The 19,869-nt window shown below is 41.5% G+C and overlaps 1 protein-coding gene across 1 annotated transcript; it reads left to right on the top strand.

The window, feature by feature from the left end:
• The first annotated feature begins 544 nt into the window (after window positions 1-544).
• Window positions 545-2,302, top strand: FZD10 (frizzled class receptor 10). Its single transcript, XM_077834943.1, has one exon. It carries the CDS (start codon window positions 545-547, stop codon window positions 2,300-2,302), a length of 1,758 nt encoding a protein of 585 aa, XP_077691069.1.
• Window positions 2,303-19,869: the final 17,567 nt, after the last annotated feature.

The following is a 19,869-nucleotide window of genomic DNA, read 5'->3' as shown; positions in this document are numbered from 1 at the left end:
TGGGACACGTGGAAGTTGAAGCGGTGACCGCTTGGATCTAACAAGCCGGCCAAAAGCTCGCGTTCTGCCTGTGCCCGGAGAGAGGGGGCGCGGGGCGGGGAGGAAGCTCTCAGAAGTGGAAGCCTTGGGGGGGGGGGGGCGGAAAGAAAGTTTCTGGGACCCCCGCAGTAAGTTTTGTGCCTCTATGGCTGGGGGTGGCTCCCGCACGGCTGGCTGTTTGCAAACTGCCCCCCCACCCCCGCTTCTCCCCTCCCCCGAGTCCCCTCTCTCCCGGCGCCACCGGGGCTGGAAAATGACTAGCCTGGACTTTTGCTGAGACCGGCGCGCCGCAGCGGGCTCATGGCTAGGGGCTGCGCTGACCTGGCTCACGCCGCCTGGGTCTGTCCCACGCTCTGAGCGTCCCTGGCGGAAGTTGGCGGGCGATGCTCTCCGGCGAGGGAGGCGTGGGGCGGCGGGACTGACCCCCTCCCCGCCTGGTTCGCCTGCGGAAAGGACCCGCGCTCCAGCTGCACGCGGGGCTGGGCGTTGTGTTGTGGCTGCAAACATGGGGCCGGCGAGGAGGAACGTCATGCAAACTCTCTGGCTGTTCTCGCGTCTGGTTTGCTTTTGCACTGGGATAAGCTCCATAGACATTGACCGCCCGGGCGACGGGAGATGCCAGCCCATAGAAATCCCCATGTGCAAGGATATAGGGTACAACATGACTAGGATGCCTAACCTGATGGGACATGAGAACCAAAGGGAAGCTGCCATTCAGCTGCATGAGTTTGCCCCCTTGGTGGAGTATGGCTGTCACAGCCACTTGAAATTCTTCCTCTGCTCTCTCTATGCCCCTATGTGCACAGAACAGGTCTCCACGCCAATCCCAGCCTGTAGGGTTATGTGCGAGCAGGCCAGGCTGAAATGCTCTCCCATCATGGAACAATTTAATTTCAAGTGGCCGGACTCCTTAGACTGCAGCAAATTGCCCAACAAGAATGACCCCAATTACCTATGCATGGAAGCCCCTAACAACGGATCGGATGAGCCACCCAGAGGCTCCAGCATGTTGCCACCCATGTTCAGGCCACAGCGGCCGAGCAATGGTCATGATTTGCAGCAGCACAAGGACAGCCTCGGTAGAGCCACCTGTGAAAATCCTGGCAAGTTCCACCATGTGGAAAAGAGTGCTTCCTGTGCCCCACTCTGCACACCCGGGGTTGATGTTTACTGGAGCAAGGATGACAAACAGTTTGCTGTCATCTGGATTGCCGTCTGGTCCATCTTGTGTTTCTTTTCCAGTGCTTTCACTGTACTCACTTTTCTGATAGATCCCCAGCGCTTCAAATACCCTGAAAGGCCCATCATCTTCCTGTCTATGTGCTATTGTGTCTATTCTGTGGGGTACATTATTCGCCTTTTTTCAGGCGCTGAGAGCATCGCCTGTGACAGAGACAGTGGTCAACTTTATGTTATCCAGGAGGGGCTGGAAAGCACTGGATGCACCATTGTGTTCCTGGTCCTATATTATTTTGGTATGGCAAGCTCATTGTGGTGGGTAATTTTGACTTTAACTTGGTTTCTGGCTGCTGGGAAGAAATGGGGTCACGAAGCAATTGAAGCAAACAGCAGCTACTTTCATTTGGCAGCATGGGCCATTCCAGCTGTGAAGACCATAATGATATTAGTTATGAGAAGGGTAGCTGGAGATGAACTGACAGGATTGTGCTATGTTGGAAGCATGGATGTAAATGCCTTGACTGGGTTTGTACTCATTCCTTTAGCTTGTTATCTAATCATAGGCACTTCTTTTATTCTGTCTGGTTTTGTGGCCCTCTTCCATATCAGGAGGGTGATGAAAACAGGTGGAGAAAACACAGACAAGTTGGAGAAACTTATGGTCAGGATTGGTGTCTTCTCAGTCTTATATACAGTGCCTGCTACATGTGTAATAGCTTGCTACTTTTATGAAAGACTTAACATGGATTATTGGAAAATTGTGGCAATGCAATATAAATGCAAGATGAACAATCAAACTAAACATTTGGACTGCATGATGAATAATTCCATTCCTGCAGTAGAAATTTTCATGGTGAAAATTTTTATGTTGTTGGTTGTGGGCATTACTAGTGGTATGTGGATCTGGACTTCCAAGACTCTTCAATCCTGGCAAAATGTTTGCAGTCAGAGATTAAAGAAGAGAAGTAGGAGAAAACCTGCAAGTGTTATTACAAACAGTGGAATCTACAAAAAAACTCAACATCCACAGAAAACTCACCATGCAAAATATGAATCAGCATTACAGCCACCTACTTGTGTATGAACAGGATGTATAGAAAACTGTATCTCAGTTTGTAGAGACTTATAAATGCTCACTGTAGCAATCAGAAATAAAAATTTTAAAAGGTGCTTTTTGTCAGAGAACGGTATAGCAAATCAAGGCAAAAATGTATGACACTGAAATTCAGGACCTGTTGATAAACTGAAGGTAAATGTACTTAGGAAAAGGTTTTCAGTGAAAGGAATATTGTCAATTAAAGCTGCCTCTTCTGTTACTAATTTGTAGTAAGATATTTCATCCAGCCCTCTGATAAAAAAAAACTATGTGTAACCTTTATCTGTAGCTGAGCTGGAGTTCCTACAGGTTTCTAAGTAACAAGATATAATCAAGTTTTACCGAGCTATGATTTTTTTTTTTTAAGAGCCTGACTGAAAATTGTGTCTTTTGGGGGACACTTAATTCTATAGAGGCCTAAGTGAAAGCAACTTCTGTGCTAACTTAAGAAAAGAGAAATCCTTTACAAACGCTTCTTCAGCCTAGGGGGTTTGAAGTATCTAAAAATAGGTTCAACCTATAATGCTCACCAATATTCTTTCACTAAAAGAGAAACTTCCTGCATGAGACACAAACTTTGTGAATAAGAATAATGTGCAATACATTTTTTTCTTACCAGGACATGAAAAGAGAAACAAGTATTTTGCTGTACATAAAGACAACAAAAGAAATCTCTTAACAAAAGAACTAAGAGGTCTAGTCCTCAGAAACCCTTTAGTGTTACATTTTGTGGCTTTTTAATGGAAATCAAGCCAATGTTATACATGTTTGGACTGATTTGTGAAAAAAAAAAAAGTGTGTGTGTGGGGGGGTCAATTCAAAGAGGCCCAAAGGGCTTATTGACTCTTTCTATTGTTAAACAAATTCTCACCATGAATAGATCAAGAAGCACTAGATTCTGCAAAGGCAAGCTTTGTATTGAGTGATGCTCTTTACTTGTGTTGGAAGGGCACAATTATTTGCTGTATAGATTTGTAATATACAGTTATTTTTCATGCTCCACTATTTTATAAAAAATAAAATATGTACTTTAGTTTGATAATTTTGTCTGCTCTAAACTTTCCATCATGTGCTTTGTGGTTAATAAAAATTTTTTTCAATGATTTACTAAAGGCACATTTTGAATATAGCACAGTGTTTAATATGTTATACTTGACATATAAGGACTGCAAGAATAATCGGATTGACCCTTAATGTGCAAAAGAAGGAATTGCAAGTTGGAAAAAAATAAAGAGTTTTAAGTTGCATCTTTCTGTGAATCTTTGCAACTGAGAGAACTGAATGGGAAGAAGCTTTAAAATAGATATCCAGTGATTTAGTATAATACCATGTTTACTAAGCACAGAGATTACAACAATGATCCTTGGTTAAAACCCTTTTAAAATCTCTAGAGGGCACATTCAGCGTGTTAAAGAGAGCTGAATTACTTCAGCACTATTTTATATAATGCAACCTGTACATTACAAAGATTCTTTCCTGGTGATAGTACTGAAAGGTGGTGTATTCATAACCATAAAGAGACTGGGAAAAGATCAGTAGGGGAAAACAGTTCATGAACAATAAATACAGATCATACATAGTACTGTACTTCGGTGTAAACTGTGATGAAGTTACAATTATAAATGCAAATACCAAAAGTATACAGTGGAGTTTGTGTGAACGTTAAGCCTTTTGTGGAGTTAACCATCAGGCTACTAGGTGGTGTGATATTAATTCAATTCACCTTCTTGTTGACACGCTCCTGAGAGCTCTCCTATAAGGGCATGCATGTTATAAAGAAGGACCCTGGTAGAGCTGGGATCCCCACAACAGTTGCCCCATAATGGCTAATAGCTTTATAACAAAACTGTATAGGCTGCAGATACACTTTTCTAATTTTTGTTGTCATCTGTATAAAATGTTCCCAGCAAGGACTAGAAACTTGAGTTACAAAAATCATGGGTTGATTATTAAATGTTTTAATACCTAAAATGCACACAAAGCAGCTTGCAATATAGAATCTCCCCATCTTTGTCAGTAAATATGTTATTCCCCCACTTTGTGTCTATGTGCCACTGTTTGGAATGAAGCTTTGTAGATGTCTTGGAAGTTAATCCTGTCAGAGCACACCCTGGTGGAGCCAAACTAGGACATTGCTCTAAACACATTCTGTTCTGAAACTACTGAATTAATGCCTTCAGATCTGTGTACATTCTAGTTCCGAACAGTTATGTGAGATCCTAAGGAGGACAAGCTTCCCTAAATAAGAAACTTCATAATGCCAATTAACACAGAAAGCCCACAAATACTAAGCATTGTGTAGATCACCTTTCCAATACTGGGTCTACATTATAAAAATACTATGTCCTCTTTGGGATAAAGATTAGGAGTGGTTTTATAAGTGATAGACATGTATTTAGAGAATGTTTTTAGACTGCAATCTAAAGTACGTAAGCAGCCAAGATCAACATCGCACTTACGGGTTTATGCACTATATGGCAAAGTCCACTGAGGGGTAACACTTAAAAAATAAATTGCTGTGAGTTTCTTTTCATGGTAAACTATAATTGTGGAACAGTAAACAGAATGACCTGCCTTAAAAATGAAGGAAGCAGTGATGGAATTAATAGATTCCAAGGCAGAAAGGACCATTTTGATACCTAGTCTGACCTCCTGCATAACTCAGGTTGTAGAACGTCCCCAAAATAATTCATAGAGCATACCTTGGGAAAAAAAACACCCAATCTTGATTTTAAATTGTCAGTGATGGAGAATCCACCACAACTCTTAGTAAATGGTTCCAGTGGTTAATTACTCTCACTGTTAAAAATGTACACCTTATTTCCATTCAACTGCAAAAAAGACTTTAATCAATTATCTTCAGTGTGGGCCCTTTAGTATTAACAGAGCAGGGACTACGAGTTGTTTTTATAAAGACACCATATATGAGTATTAGCTAAATATGTCAATTGTACATTTGCTAACATTAGAGCAAGGAATTTGGGTATTAACCCCAAGCTTTACTGTTATTAAGTGCTGTTTTTTTTGTTTTTCTTTTAATCTCTGGTATGGGTAAGCGAGCTGGATGTCTCAAGTATATTGATGCTGATGGTATCAACTCAGCCCTTAATGTTCTGTAAATATACCTGAACAGAATGATTGCCTTGCAGGGCATCTCAGGAATGAGTTAGCTTCAACACTGCATCTTTCCCTGTCTTGCATCCTCTTATAGTTCTATCAGGACAGTATTGACGTTGCTACTAAAAGAAAGTGGTGAAGCCCATGTTAGATCTCTTACAGAAACGTGGGATAACATTTATTAGAAAATGATCACGTTTCAATAGGTTTCTGAACAATGCTAAGAATTGAATAGAGAATCTTATTCCTGCTTTAGAATTCTACAGAGTGATTAAAAAAAGAAAAACACTTATAGAAAGAAAAGGAGTACTTCTGGCACCTTAGAGACTAACAAATGTATTTGCACATAAGCTTTCGTGAGCTGTAGCTGTAGGTCACAAAAGCTTATGCGCAAATAAATTTGTTAGTCTCTAAGGTGCCACAAGTACTCCTTTTTCTTTTGCGAATACAGACTAACACGGCTGCTACTGTGAAACTTATAGAAAGGATTTCTTTCGCTACTAATTTCTCTAGCTTTTAAGAGACATTTCTATTTAATCCTGTTAAGTTTCTATAGAAATCTTGGCTTCGTGCTGATTATATTCCATAGGACTTTTCCATAAAGAATTCCAGGGTTTGCCCCATGGATGGATAATTTTTATATATCAGTGCACTTCAACAAAATAAATATTCGCCTCATTGTAAACTTCAGTAGGAAGGGAGAAAAGTTCAGAACTTCATCTCTAGAAAAAAGATTTAATGCATTCCAGTCTCATTTATTTCAGTAGTTTTGCTCAGCCAAAAATATCACAGGAGTCTTTACAACTGGCTAGTCTATCCAGGCAATACAAATCAAGAACCAAATGCATCTTCCAGATATATGTGTGTAAGTCCCATTGCCTTCAGTGGGAGTTGTGCATACACATCTGAGGGCAGCATTTGGCTCAAAGTATGTAGATTAGGATACCTCGTTCAGGAGGTGTCTATATATGTGGTAGTACCAGGTGGAAAAAGGTCATATGGATCAAGTTTAAGTTTAAAGAGGGGAACCTGGGAGCCTAGTGGATAAGGTTTTGATTGTTTTATTACAGAGAGAGTTAGGAGTTAAGAGGGTGAAGGGTAAAATATGAGATTTGGAAAGAATGAAACCTTAAAACAACTGGGCCAAACTCGGCTTACACGTACGCTGGTGTTTTACATCACACCACTACAGCAGATTTAAATGGGTGTAACTGGAAACAGAATCCAGCCCAATAAGATCAAACTTTGACTTAAGATGTGGTACATTTGGACAGATTCTAACACCTAGAATACCAAAGTATCACAACAACTGGGAGAATACAACTGAGTTCAAATATAATGTTCAGAGCCCAGATCAGAGTTTTCCAGAAGTGGGATTTCAACTGTATGTTATTATGAGGCCATTACTCACATATGGCTGTCACCCTATGGCTTCAAACTATATGAAAAGACCAGTACCAACAATGTCTGTAACACACACCCTTCTTATCCTAAACTTAAAACCCGTGGCTTCAAGGGGTAGCACTGTAATGATGGGGTATTATGTGCTCAGGTGGTCTTTTGATGACAGGTGGTCTTCTACAACAGATGGTCTCAAAGGGGGAACTTCAGTGCATTTTAGTTAAAAACATTTACACGTTTCTTGAAAAAAAATCTGAAATGTTAGCCTCCTGTAATGTTTTTAAGTATTTAAGACAGAATGGCCAAGTTATTAACACTGACAGATGATAAATCAGGGGATGCTTTACAAGGTGGGTGATGGTGATTATGTGGTCTTGGTGCTCGCTTTGATCAGAAGTGACAAGCCCGTAAGGTCTGTGGCATTCAGTCCCCCCCTGAAGGGAGATCAGCACCTGTTTGCACTTTGAGGCTCTTCTACCTCCCACTGCCTTCCAGCACTATTTCATCTCTCTTAACACACTTGGAGTTGATTGGCTTTAAGCAAAGTCATTATTCATTTACAAAACACTGCTTTATTCAGCTCACCCAAAACCATATTGCAGTGGTACTGTTTGTGCTGTTACAATGAAGGTGGGATCAACATTCCCTCTACAAAAGCTTTATTTTCAGTTAACTCCAGGCTAAAATCAGACTGGGTGCTAATCCAAGCATGGCTTCAATCCCTCTCGCTGCCCCACACACACACCCAGAGCAGCTTGCAATCTGCTGGACTGTTCACCTTAAATTGTGCTGTTTATTTTTTCATGCTCATCTAGAAGAAACTTAGAAACAGGTTTGTAAAATAGAGATGGGACATGGTTTGGTGTTTCAGATTTTAGCTTAATAAATGTTATTCCAAATTGTTCTTTGTCTTGCTTTTGAACTGTTATAGATACCTTTAGGAAATGGCACATCATAAAGCTTTAATTCCACCAAGGGGTTTTAGTGACCAAATAAATAACAAGAATGAGGCTCTGGTGGTTTGTTAATATTGTGTATGCAGGACATCAGCATGGTATTACAGACCTAGGAGCCACGTTCTACTTTGAGTTACACAGATGTAAATTGAAGTTAGTGGAGTCAGTTTGGATTTACATCAGTGTGTTTGAGAGCAGAGTTTGGCCCAGGCATATGTAGCTCTTCCTTAAATACCAAATGTGGAGCAGTTGGGAGTTTTGCAGGAGGCAAGCCTGGGCTTCATGTGTATTTACTGTAACAAACTGTTTGTTAAAAAAGGAATTTGCTTTGCTTTGTTGCTATTTGTTTCTCCTTTTATTCTCCAGTTCCTCCACAGCCCTCTCCATGGATCTGATCCACTGAAGTCCGTGTGTTTGCTAGTGAAGTCAATAGGTTTCCCACTGACTTCAGTGGGCTTTGGATCAGGCTTCAGATCTCCACTAGAGCTGTATGGGAACCAGAATTTAAATTTCATGTAAATTCCACTTTTTCAAAATTTGTTTTCATTCTACATCAAAATGAAACATCTAGTTTTGAAATCTTCCACAAAATAAAAATATAGAAAGTGTTTAGTGTCAATCAGAATGTTTTGTTTCTATTCCAGCTTTTAAAACGTTTTATATTATAATTAATATTATAATATAATATAAATATCTAAGCAAAGTTGTTTAAAAAATTACAGTGTTCCATTCTCATCAACACAAGACTGGAACCTTATCAAAACACTTCATTTTGATTTGTTTTTAATTAAATTTTATCAGCATTAACACAGTCCCATGGAACGTTTCGATTTTGACGAATCAACATTTTCCAGTGGAAAAACTTTCCATCAGAATTTTTTTGACCAGCTTTAATATCCACTCCTGCATCACAGAAACCCCCACTCTTCTCCAAGGGCCTGATCTTGAAATTCCGACAAGAAATAAAGGTGCAAAACACCTTGTGGAGTTGGGTCCACAGTTCTGTCCTTGTCTGCTTTCTTCCTGTCTCCTTTTCTTCTTCACTGATCTCTTGCAACTCTCTTTCGCTTCTCTTCTCTTGCATTGCTGGTCAGCCTTTTTCATCTCCATGTGCTTCTCTTCCCTCACTGGCCTCCTCAAGCAATCCTTTGAATCTCTCATTTGCCCACACAAATGGTTCTGTGGTTGTGGCCAGCAGCTTTGAACTTTTTTTAAAGGTTAACTAACAGCTGTTTCAAAACTTGTGTTTGTGTTATCTTTTTTTCGGGAGAAAGAGGGGTAGCAAATAAACATTCAAAATTCCAAGCAGCCAACGGTTCTGGTGAACCCAGAGAACCTCACAGATGGGCAGCAGATTCTGAGAGGGGGCATTAAACCTGGAAACATTTCTTTGTTTCAGAAAAGCAACATTTGTTTTCTTTATTTACGTTTGTAACTTTATTTTTTTCCTTATCATCATCTGCGACTGACATCCATCCGTGAGAAATAACAGTAAGATTCTAGTTGGTCTATATATTTTACCAAAGTTTGATATTGGTTTAACTTTCAATAAATATCAGACACTATCCCTACAGTTATTTAATAAAACTGTAACGCATGAGACACTATCACTAAAGTTATTTAATAAAACCATAAAACACGAAATTTGGGCCTTTTATACAGTTTTGATTTTGACTCTCCTCCATATCCCTTTCCTTTTTAATTTTTTTAACCATTTTTGGTGGAGCTGTCAATTTTTTCATAATTTTCAGTTATCAACCAATTTTGTTGTCAAAAACTGAATTTCTGATGGGGGAACAAAACCCAAAAATTAAATCAAAATTTTTATTGATTTTTTTAGTTGTTTTGACAATCGAAAAATTTAATTTGAATTTTGACATATTTCAAAAAACAGTTTTTTTAAAAAATAACCATGATTTTTGTTTTTGGGGAGGATAGGGTGTGGGAGGGGAGGATACCAATTCTACTGTTTAGACTAGGCATTGTCCCCGTATTTATCGCTCATTCCTCTGTATCTCACATTGCTGAAGCATGTTTATTTTTGGAAGGCAGACATGTTAGTAACATTTTCAAAAGTACTTATGTTTCAATGAAAGTCCTTAGGCTCCTAAGGACTTTTCTACACATAGTTAACTAGATCAGTTTTGATAAGTTAGGAGCAACCCTTAGATACACAGCGCTACGGGAATAAATGTACTTATAATGCTATTGATTATTTCTGTAAGTTTACCAAAATGTAGATCTTGTTAAATCAGTACAAAGTTGTGTGGAGATCAGCCCTAAGTCACTTGCGTACTTTTGAAACTTTTAGCCCGTGTCACAAATTAAATCAGAATGTCTTGTGGTCCATTTTGAAAAAAAAAAGACATTGGCCTGCTGTAAAACTGGTTCATCTTTGTAGAAATTCTGTTTTCTTGGCCGTTTGTTAGTCTCTTATTTTACTAGATGTTTTTAAGATGCAAATTTGGGCCTGCTAATGAGTCCTAATGTGTGTGTGGCTCCCAAGGAGATGACTTTGAATTTTGTATCACAAACTCTGGAGGATTAGGGCCGGATGCAGCTAAACACTTACGCACAGGCTTTATTTTAAGCATGTGGGTAATCCCATTGGCTTCAGTGGGGTGACACATGTTTATTAAAGTTGAGCATGTGCTTAAATGCTTTGCTGCTTCAAGGCCTTAAAACTTTTCTACTATTTCAGAAAGGCTAGCTGTCAGCTCCCATGAAAATACAGACAATTTATATGTCTGTTAACTCTTAGGGCGAGATTTTCAAAAAAACCCAAGGAGTTTCGGGGTACAAGTTACACTTTCATTGGGCTTGGGCTCCAATTTTAAAATCTCCCCCCATTGTTCTGTGGTGTCTGTTGAAATGAAGTGAAATACTTGTGCTGTTCTACATTGCATTATTTTCATGCATTCGCTGTAGTGGGTGCAGTATACTTATGTAAAGGGCACTACTGCTGAGTTTGCATTCTTATTCACTGACACAATTCCCAAGTTAATTAAACTCAACTTTTACTTATGATAGTTACAAGGTTACATCTCATATGCAGCAAATGTTATTTGAACCCCGTTATAATTAAGGAAAGGGGACCAGTTCAAATACCAAAAAAAACAAAAAACTGACCTGAACTTTTCCCCATAACTTGAACTGAACTCAAGCTGACCATTTTATGAAGTTTATAAAACTTAGCATGACCTTTCCCTCATGTTATTTTACATCTTCATGCACCTCTGCTCTTCTGGATTCCAGCTGGGATTGGAACAGATGTGCTTACATATTGTACTGATGCTAGTTATGGCCCAATCAAAACCAAGAAGTTTCCAAGAAACTTTTGGGGTCTTATCTGAGGCAAACATCCAAACCTTTTGAAGTTTGCCCATCACTAATTATAACCCCCTTCCTTAAATCACAAACCATGATATTAAACAGCATTTGAGGAGTGTTTTATAAAGAGGCAATTGTAATCCTTGTCATTTTTTGCCTTTTTAGATCATTGCAGAGAAACAAAGTTTCTCTGTGAGGATTTATAGCGTAAAGGGAAAAGGAAGTAAATTAAGTATGGACCAAATTTTGCTCTCTCCCTCCTCTCCATATGCATACATCTACTCACCTTGTACAAGGCCTGAAAAGCAATGAATCAGCTGCAGTTCCACTGAATGAGAGGTGGGAGATGAGAGGGAACATGGTGTTGCAAGTCATACCAGAAACCTCATCACCCCTGTGTCTCCAGGGCAGCACTCTGGGGTCGCACATTTCACTGGTAGTGAGAGGGTTGGGGGAAAGGCATCTTTGCAGGGTCAATTAAAACACTGCAAATACCAGATTCCTTCAGGAGGTGCCAGCATCATGGGAGGAAAAAAAAATTAGGCATAGGAAGTGATGAAGATAAAGGTGCTGAGTGAACAAAATAGCAGGAAGGGAAGAGGGGAGGTACGGACAATCCTAACGAAGCTGTCACAGCAGAGATCCGAGGGCAAGATAGAGAATCATTAGTGATGTTTTTTTCTAGTGTAGTAGCAATATCTGGATCCCTGCAGCCTTGATTCCCATGTCACTGCTCTGACCCACCATAGAACCCAATCTCTTACTGGTGCTGGAGATAAAACCCTATAGTCTTGACACCCTGTCCACACTACTTTTACCATTAGATCCCGTGCCTCTTCTAGAAATTGCACTCAGGTCCCTAGGCCAAAGCTCCCACAAAAATGACGTTCTTTGTTTATATAATAGCTTTCTTTCTGAAGGATTCCAAAGTGTTTTCCAGAAGTTACACAGCATAACTAAAATGCAGCCACCTCAGGTGGAGGATGGTTATCTAACTTTTATGCACCTTACACTGCATCACTAGGGTGGTGAAATATTAAGCAGCCATGTGTGCTGTGCGCTGACCTTTATTTCTGGGGTTCTTGAATCAAGATATGAGTTGAGGTCAGCTGACTCATACTGAAAACAAAGGTGTGTTTACAAAAACAACCCTTCAAACTCATGTATATTACCTTTGATGGCTCAGTCTAGCAGTATCTTCCTGCTGTGGAGATAAGGAGCAACCATGTTAATGACACAAAGAGCACTATTCATGGCTTGATAAACTGAAACTGTCCACTTGTCATTTTGCAACAAGTTACAATGTGGCTGGGAGAGAAGATTTGATGGAAAATCAAGTTCAGAACTTCAGACCTTACAAGGTTTTGTAATCTCTGTTAACCATTCTTGGCAATAAGTTCTACTGTATGCTATAAATGACACATACACCCTTTTTAGCTTGCATTGCTAGGACTTTGAAGGGATGTGTATTCTAAGGCCTCCTTTATTTTAAATTGCAGCTTGATCACAGTTTTGAAAACTGAAAATTACTGAGGGTTCTTGATCCACTGGAGCAGAAAATGAATCTTTTAAGACACTTATACAATATGCTACATACTCCTTTCTGTAGCACCTATGGTTGGTTCCATGTGGAATGCTGACACTTAATACACTCCAAACAAGGTTTGGGTTTTTATTTATGAGAAAAATTTTGGCCTAAATCCTGCAATCTTTATTAAAGCAGAACTTGTGTTTAAGCTAATAAGGGACATATTCTGTCATCATTAATCATGTGGAGTAGGAACACACTATGCAAGTAGTCCCACTGAAATTAGTGGGGCTACTATACTGTACTCAAGGAGTAAGATACTTCTCTTGACTACTGGACTGCAATGGGAGTCCATGCCAGTGCACCACTAACAGATACCAGTGTAGGATTGGGGCTTTGGTGGGCATGACTTTATCTTCTGTGGGAAGGAGGTAGAGTATTCCTATCTAACAGTACTTTGGATCTCACTGACCAAAATTCTGTAAGCATAAAAAGTTGGAAAAGGATAAGCAAGTTTCTAGAAATCATTGTTAAAACTCCAGTTATTGTAGTAATTGCAGAAACTCTACCGCCGTGTCTGTGCCCAGGGAAACTCTGGAGCAAGTGGGCTGAGCATAGGTGGGTCAAACTAAGGCATGATTTCTCAACCTGGGGCAGTCACAAATCCCAGGGACGTCACAGGCAGATTGGAGGATGGAATGGGTCACAGTAAACTTCCTTCTTTTATGAATAAATGGCAAGGGGAGTCCTGATGTTTTTTCTGTTGTAAAATGAGGTCAGAGTCTGGAAAAGGTTGAGAACTTCAGCCCCAGTGGATTCTAATGCAGGATCAGGACCTGTGTGTGTAGCCTGGCTAAACCTTTCATCTTTGTTTTATATGTTATTATTGGTGGTATTGTACTTTTGTTTTGTTATACTGACACTGAAAAAGCACATTTCATCTCTAGATCTCAAAATACTTTGCCAGGGTGGATAAGCTTGTGTAGCGCCATACTGTAGCCGCATTTTATAGAAGCGCAGTTACATCAGTAGCAGAGTTAGGAACAGAATGCAGCTTTTCTGACATCCAGCCCTTTGCTGAGTCCAGCAAGCCCTAATCCACAATCAGTGTCAATGGAAAGACTCCCATTGACTTCAGTCATGGTTGGTTCAGGCCCCTAGACCACAGCTGACTTATTTAATGAATGCGTGACACTGTGACTTTATGTAGATTGCTAGGAATAAAGTTACCACCCCTCTCTTGAATGAGGCAATCTCCATTTGACTGTATGGTTTTACCTCTTTGTTGTAGGCTAGTATTTATGGCCACTCTTCAGCTGGGTGTTTACAGTGTCAAACAACATGTATTTGAAATGCAGCCTTAATCAAAACTATCCATGTTTGCAGCAAGACTCTGAATGCAGGAGGCTTTAACATTCTGGTTCCTTGTTTGATGTTTTTGATGCAAGAGACAACAGCAACCTGCCATTTTAAAAAAAAAGTTAATGTAATTTACATAACAAAAAGATCTTTGGACTTTGGACCAACGAGGTTCCTTTGAAATGCACACTTGTTTCTGTCACCAATAAGGAGAAAAAGGGCCATGCAGCTTGGAGATCAACCTCTCTCCTCAAAGGAAAAGAAAACAAAATTCTCTCTCTCACACACACACACACAGGTAATTAAAAAAATAGCCTTGGCAATTTCCTTATAAAACTACACTATTGTATTCTCCAGTAAGGAGCTGCTCCTACAGCACTGAAATAAACAGGAGCTTTCCCATTGACTTAAATGGGTGTAGGATCAGGCCCTGATGGAATGGCAACAGTCCATCTCAAAAATGACAGTGTAAGCGCCAAAGCAATTCAGTAACTATGTGTTGTGCTGCAGCAACACAAGTAGCTAAAAACTCCAGTTCTCGAGCAACCGTCCTTGCCACTGGCTCAGATCATGCAGGCATGACGCGCAAGGCAGGAAGATGCAGCTGGTGTATTCCTGTCACTAGCACTAGTGCCTACTCTGCTTTCCACTTCACTCTCTTTCCTCTCTCTTCAACCTATTGGGCTCCCTGGTGCAGTGTGGCCAGCCGGTGTAGCCTGTTGCAAACTGCATCTTCAGAGCTTGCGGTGTCCATGCTGAAAGCTTTAAAGTCTTGGATCAGCCCTACAAAAGATTACAACTTATAATAAGGTAAGGGTAGCAGCTAGGGTAACTGCTCTGAACGTTGGCCCCTACATGGCAATTGGGTGACTGGCTGATTTTATCAGGGTACCTGTTCAGGTACTTCTTATCAACAGTGCTGTAGTCAATGACTATTTCAACCAAGGTGTATGGAAAATACCCTCCTAACGCAACTTGTTAATAAGACTCTCGGTATGAAAATACTGCAGGCAATAAGTGTTCAGCCTTTTGATTTAGTAAATGACAACAATTAAATCCTTGAAGCTTGTACTCTGTATGTGCAAATGATACATCTGGAAACTACCCAGTGGGGTTTCACAGTATAATTTTTCTGTAGACACAGGATGTATCTCGTAAACTCTCTCTTTCCTCTCTCCGATTGTATGCAAAAGCACACTGAAAACAGCAAGAGCAAATTTCCAAATATTTGAGGGTTGTTTATGTTGGGGCCATGTGAAGAAGGGAATATTTTTGTTATATTAGCTGGTTTTCATGTTTCACATGGGATGAGAGACAATTATGTTTAACAATGTGTCCCAGTATATCTCAGACCTCATTGAATTGCAGGTGAGAATTAAGTACAGCAGTGGTGTACATTAATGGTATAGAAGATCAATCCCTTTACAAATATGACCGGATTCTTCACTCCAGCACACAACAGTTTTACTTCTTGGTCAAATGGCCCCAAACAGGGCCAGATTCGGTGAAGAGCTGAAGACTCACATTGGAGCTCAGCACTATGTATGTTTGAGTCTGTTTGTATTCAGTATCTATATGGCCACATTACGAGAGTATCTGAACACATCACAATCTTTAATGTACACCTCTACCCCGATATAACGCTGTCCTCGGGAGCCAAAAAATCTTACCGAATTATAGATTAAACTGCGTTATATTGAATTTGCTTTGATCCACTGGAGTGTGCAGCCCTGCCCCCCACCCCCATCCCCGAAGCGCTGCTTTACAGTGTTATATCCGAATTCGTGTTATATCGGGTCCCGTTATATCAGGGTAGAGGTGAATTTATCCTCACAACTCCCCGGTGAGTGCTATTAGCCCCATTTTGCAAATGGGCAGCTGAGGCACAGACCGGTTAAGTGACTTGCCCATGGTCACAGAGGAAATCTGTGGCACGTCTCCCAGGTCCTAGATGAGTCTTTTCATCCACTGGACTTTCCTTTCTGGAATATTTATAGTCAGGCAAAGCCCTTGTTCAATTCAGTGGGAGATTTGGCTGATTCAAGAATATCTCATTTGGCCCACAGCATTTTGGGTCTAAGTTGTTTGTTTCTCTTTTAAATAAGGCTTCTTTGGCCATGATCCTGGCAAAGTCTGTGGCTGCTAATCCATACCTTAGCACTGCGTCCAGTGATCAAAGACGGAGCTGAGTTGTTGCAGTCATTTTGATGACAAAGCCAATCTTAGAGGATTTTGTCAGTGCAGAAAAAAAGAAGCAAAAAAAAAGATGAGGAATGCCTCTATTTTTTTCCTTTAAACAACTCCACCTATTAATTAGGCCACACGCCCTAAGTCAAGAATGGTATGAACAAAAAAGATTGGTCTTGATATAAAGAACTGCCAAAACCAGTATGTCTCATTATGCTCCAGCTCAGGTAGATAGCCTGTGAGGGGCACGCCCTCACCCTATGAAGGAGGAGGCTAATGAGCTCTTCTGGGCTCAGCTAGCACTAACCAGACATACTTGTAAGGCCTGCTCTGCCTAGAGGGATGAAGTTTAAAAAGGAAAATCCTGACACAGGAAGGGGCTCAGCCTCTATCCCCGGCAGTTGGGCCCAGACAGGAAGTGGGCCGTTGCCACCAACTCCCAGCCAGGCTCTCTCAGGTAGCTGCTGCACTGCACAGAACAGCAACCTGGAGTGGCCTGCTTCAACCACGTGAGAAGCAGATCCATCCCGGTCCCTACCAGCTGCCAGAAGAGCAGCTGAATGTGCCGGGAAGCAGGCACAGTGGGAGAAGAACAGAGCCTGCCCATCCACGTACTGGTGGGGCATGGAGAGCGCAGCAGTCCCGGACTGGGTGCAGTATGGGGAGGCACGAGTCATCTATGCTCACAATCAATCCTGCAAAATGTAGACTAGCCGCAACTGAGGTAACCTATCTGGGATACTGCGTAGGGGGTGGCCTTCTGAAACCAGTGATGGATAAAGTACAAGCCCTAATGGCATGCCTGATTCCCTGGATGAAGAGGCAAACGAGGAGTTTTCTAGGCCTGGCAGGATATTATTGGAAGTTTATCCCCAGGTTCGCCTCAATCACATTCCCCCTTATGGACCTCATAAAAGGCAACAACTCAAAGAAAATCTGGTAGGATTGGAACTGCAAAGAAGCTTTTAACAACTGTGCAGGGTACTGTACTCTTCAGGGTACTGACCTTGGCACAAAAAGCAGGAATGTGCTCATAAAGTTTGCGGATGACACAAAGCTGGGAGATACTGCCAATACAGAGAAGGACCGGGATATCATACAGGAAGATCTGGATGACCTTGTAAACTGGAGTAATAGTAATAGGATGAAATTTAATAGTGAAAAGTGCAAGGTGCATTTAGGGATTAATAACAAGAATTTCTGTTATAAACTGGGGACGCATCACTTGGAAGTAACAGAGGAGGAGAAGGACCTTGGAGTTTAGGTTGATCACAGGATGACTATGAGCCGCCAATGTGATATGGCCGTGAAAAAAGCTAATGCAGTCTTGGGATGCATCAGGCGAGGTATTTCCAGTAGAGCTAAGGAGGTGTTAGTACTGTTATACAAGGCACTGGTGAGACCTCATCTGGAATATTGTGAGCAGTTCTGGTCTCCCATGTTTAAGAAGGATGAATTCAAACTGGAACAGGTACAGAGAAGGGCTACTAGGATGATCCGAGGAACGGAAAACCTGTCTTATGAAAGGAGACAAAGAGCTTGGCTTGTTTAGCCTAACCAAAAGAAGGCTGAGAGGAGATATGATTGCTATCTATAAATATATCAGAGGGATAAATACCACGGAGGGAGCAGAATTATTTAATCCCAGTATCAATGTGGACACAAGAACAAATGGATATAAACTGGCCATCAGGAAGTTTAGACTTGAAATTAGATGAAGGTTTCTAACCATCAGAGGAGTGAAGTTCTGGAACAGCCTTCCAAGGGAAGCAGTGGGGGCAAAAGACGTATCTGGTTTCAAGACAAAGCTTGATAAGTTTATGGAGGAGATGATATGATGGGATAGCCTAATATTGGCAATTAATTGATCGTTGACTATTAGCGGTAGATATGCCCAATGGCCTGTGATGGGATGTTAGATGTGGTGGGATCTGAGTTACTACAGGGAATTCTTTCCTGGGTGTCTGGCTGGTGAGTCTTGCCCACATGCTTAGGGTTTAGCTGATCGCCATATTTGGGGTCGGGAAGGAATTTTCCTCCAGGGCAGATTGGCAAAGGCCATGGGGGTTTTTCGCCTTCCTCTGCAGCGTGGAGTACGGGTCACTTGCTGGAGGATTCTCTGCACCTTGAAACCACGATTTGAGGACTTCAGTAGCTCAGACATAAGTTAGGGGTTTGTTATAGGAGTGGGTAGGTGAGATTCTGAGGCCTGCGTTGTGCAGGAGGTCAGACTAGATGATCATAATGGTCCCTTCTGACCTTAAAATCTATGATTCTATGATTCTATATCTGGGCAGGAAGCTATTCCCTGAGGAAAAGGCCTACTCAGTTATTGAAAAGGATGCACTACCTATTAAGTGGGTTGTGGATTCCCTTAGATATTAATCCTTCTCCTTAATCATAGATCATACTCTTCTATGCTGGCTCCATACCACGAAAGACTCAAACTTGTGTGTAATGCAATGGTACCTCACACTACAGCCCTATATCTTCAGGATGCAACATCGGGTGGGAAAAGACCATGCTAATGCTGATTTTTTGTGTGTGAGAAATTGGAGATGCAGGCAACTCACCCCAAGACCACCTTTCCAACTTGAGGGGTGGGGTATGCCAGGGGGCACTCCTTCACCTTATTAAGGAGGAAGCTAACAAGCTCGTCTGGACTCAGCTAGCACTAACCAGACACACTTGTAAGGCATGCTCTGCCTGGAGGGAGGAATCTTAAAAACGGAAAGCCTGACACAGGAAGGGGCAGTAACTAGAAGACTGTTGTGTCTCCGAGACAGCTGGTTACAGGATTAGATCAGCAAAGAATGAAACAGTCATGGACTCTGCCACCCCTGAGATTATCTGGACAGAGAAGTGGGAGGGTACAGAGAAGTGGGAGGGTCTCAGGATGGGTTCTAACCCTGATCAGGACACTAAAAAGCCTACAGACATGCCAGGCCCCGAAGGGGTGAGGTGACTGAGAGACTGCCCAAAAGACTGAGTATCTTTTTTCCCCTTTTTCTTTCTTTACTTTGATCCTCCCTGTTCTGGGGGAGGGTCAACAAACCTATTTTCTTTGGAGAGACTCTTGCATACCCTGAGCAGGGGAAGGACTCTGTGGGTGTCAGAGAAGGGAAACTCCCCAAACATTGTTCCAGTGTGGATTCAAGGGTACCCCACCCATCATATAGCATAAATAACATTCAAGGACACAAGAAACATAGAATTGTGCCAATGGAATCCTAGGCATTAATTAAAAGCAAACAATTTGCAATAACTGTATAGTGTTTCATAGAATATCATGGTTGGAAGGGACCTCAGAAGATCATCTAGTCCAACCCCCTGCTCAAAGCAGGACCAATCCCCAATTTTTGCCCCAGATCCCTAAATGGCCCCCTCAAGGGCTGAACTCACAACCCTCGGTTTAGCAGACCAATGCTCAAACCACTGAGCTATCCCTCCCCCCTTGCCTGAAGCTGTGCCATCATCTCGTTCCACACCCCACTCCTGTTCTTTGTACTCCATCCAAACTTCCCTCCTTTTTCACCCACCCATGACTTTGCGCTGTCTTTCCATGCCACCCAAAGCAGCCTCCCACTTCATGTGCTCTTTCTTCCCCCAAAACAACTACAAATCAACCTATTCTGAGAGGTTTTTCAGAGCGAGGGCTGGATTCACAGTTGGCGTAA

The sequence above is a fragment of the Eretmochelys imbricata genome, chromosome 15 (genome assembly GCF_965152235.1).
Source record: "Eretmochelys imbricata isolate rEreImb1 chromosome 15, rEreImb1.hap1, whole genome shotgun sequence".
In the NCBI taxonomy this organism is placed as follows: Eukaryota; Metazoa; Chordata; order Testudines; family Cheloniidae; genus Eretmochelys; species Eretmochelys imbricata.
Note: the sequence above shows the minus strand (reverse complement) of the source record. Positions and strands in the feature narration are given on the sequence as shown.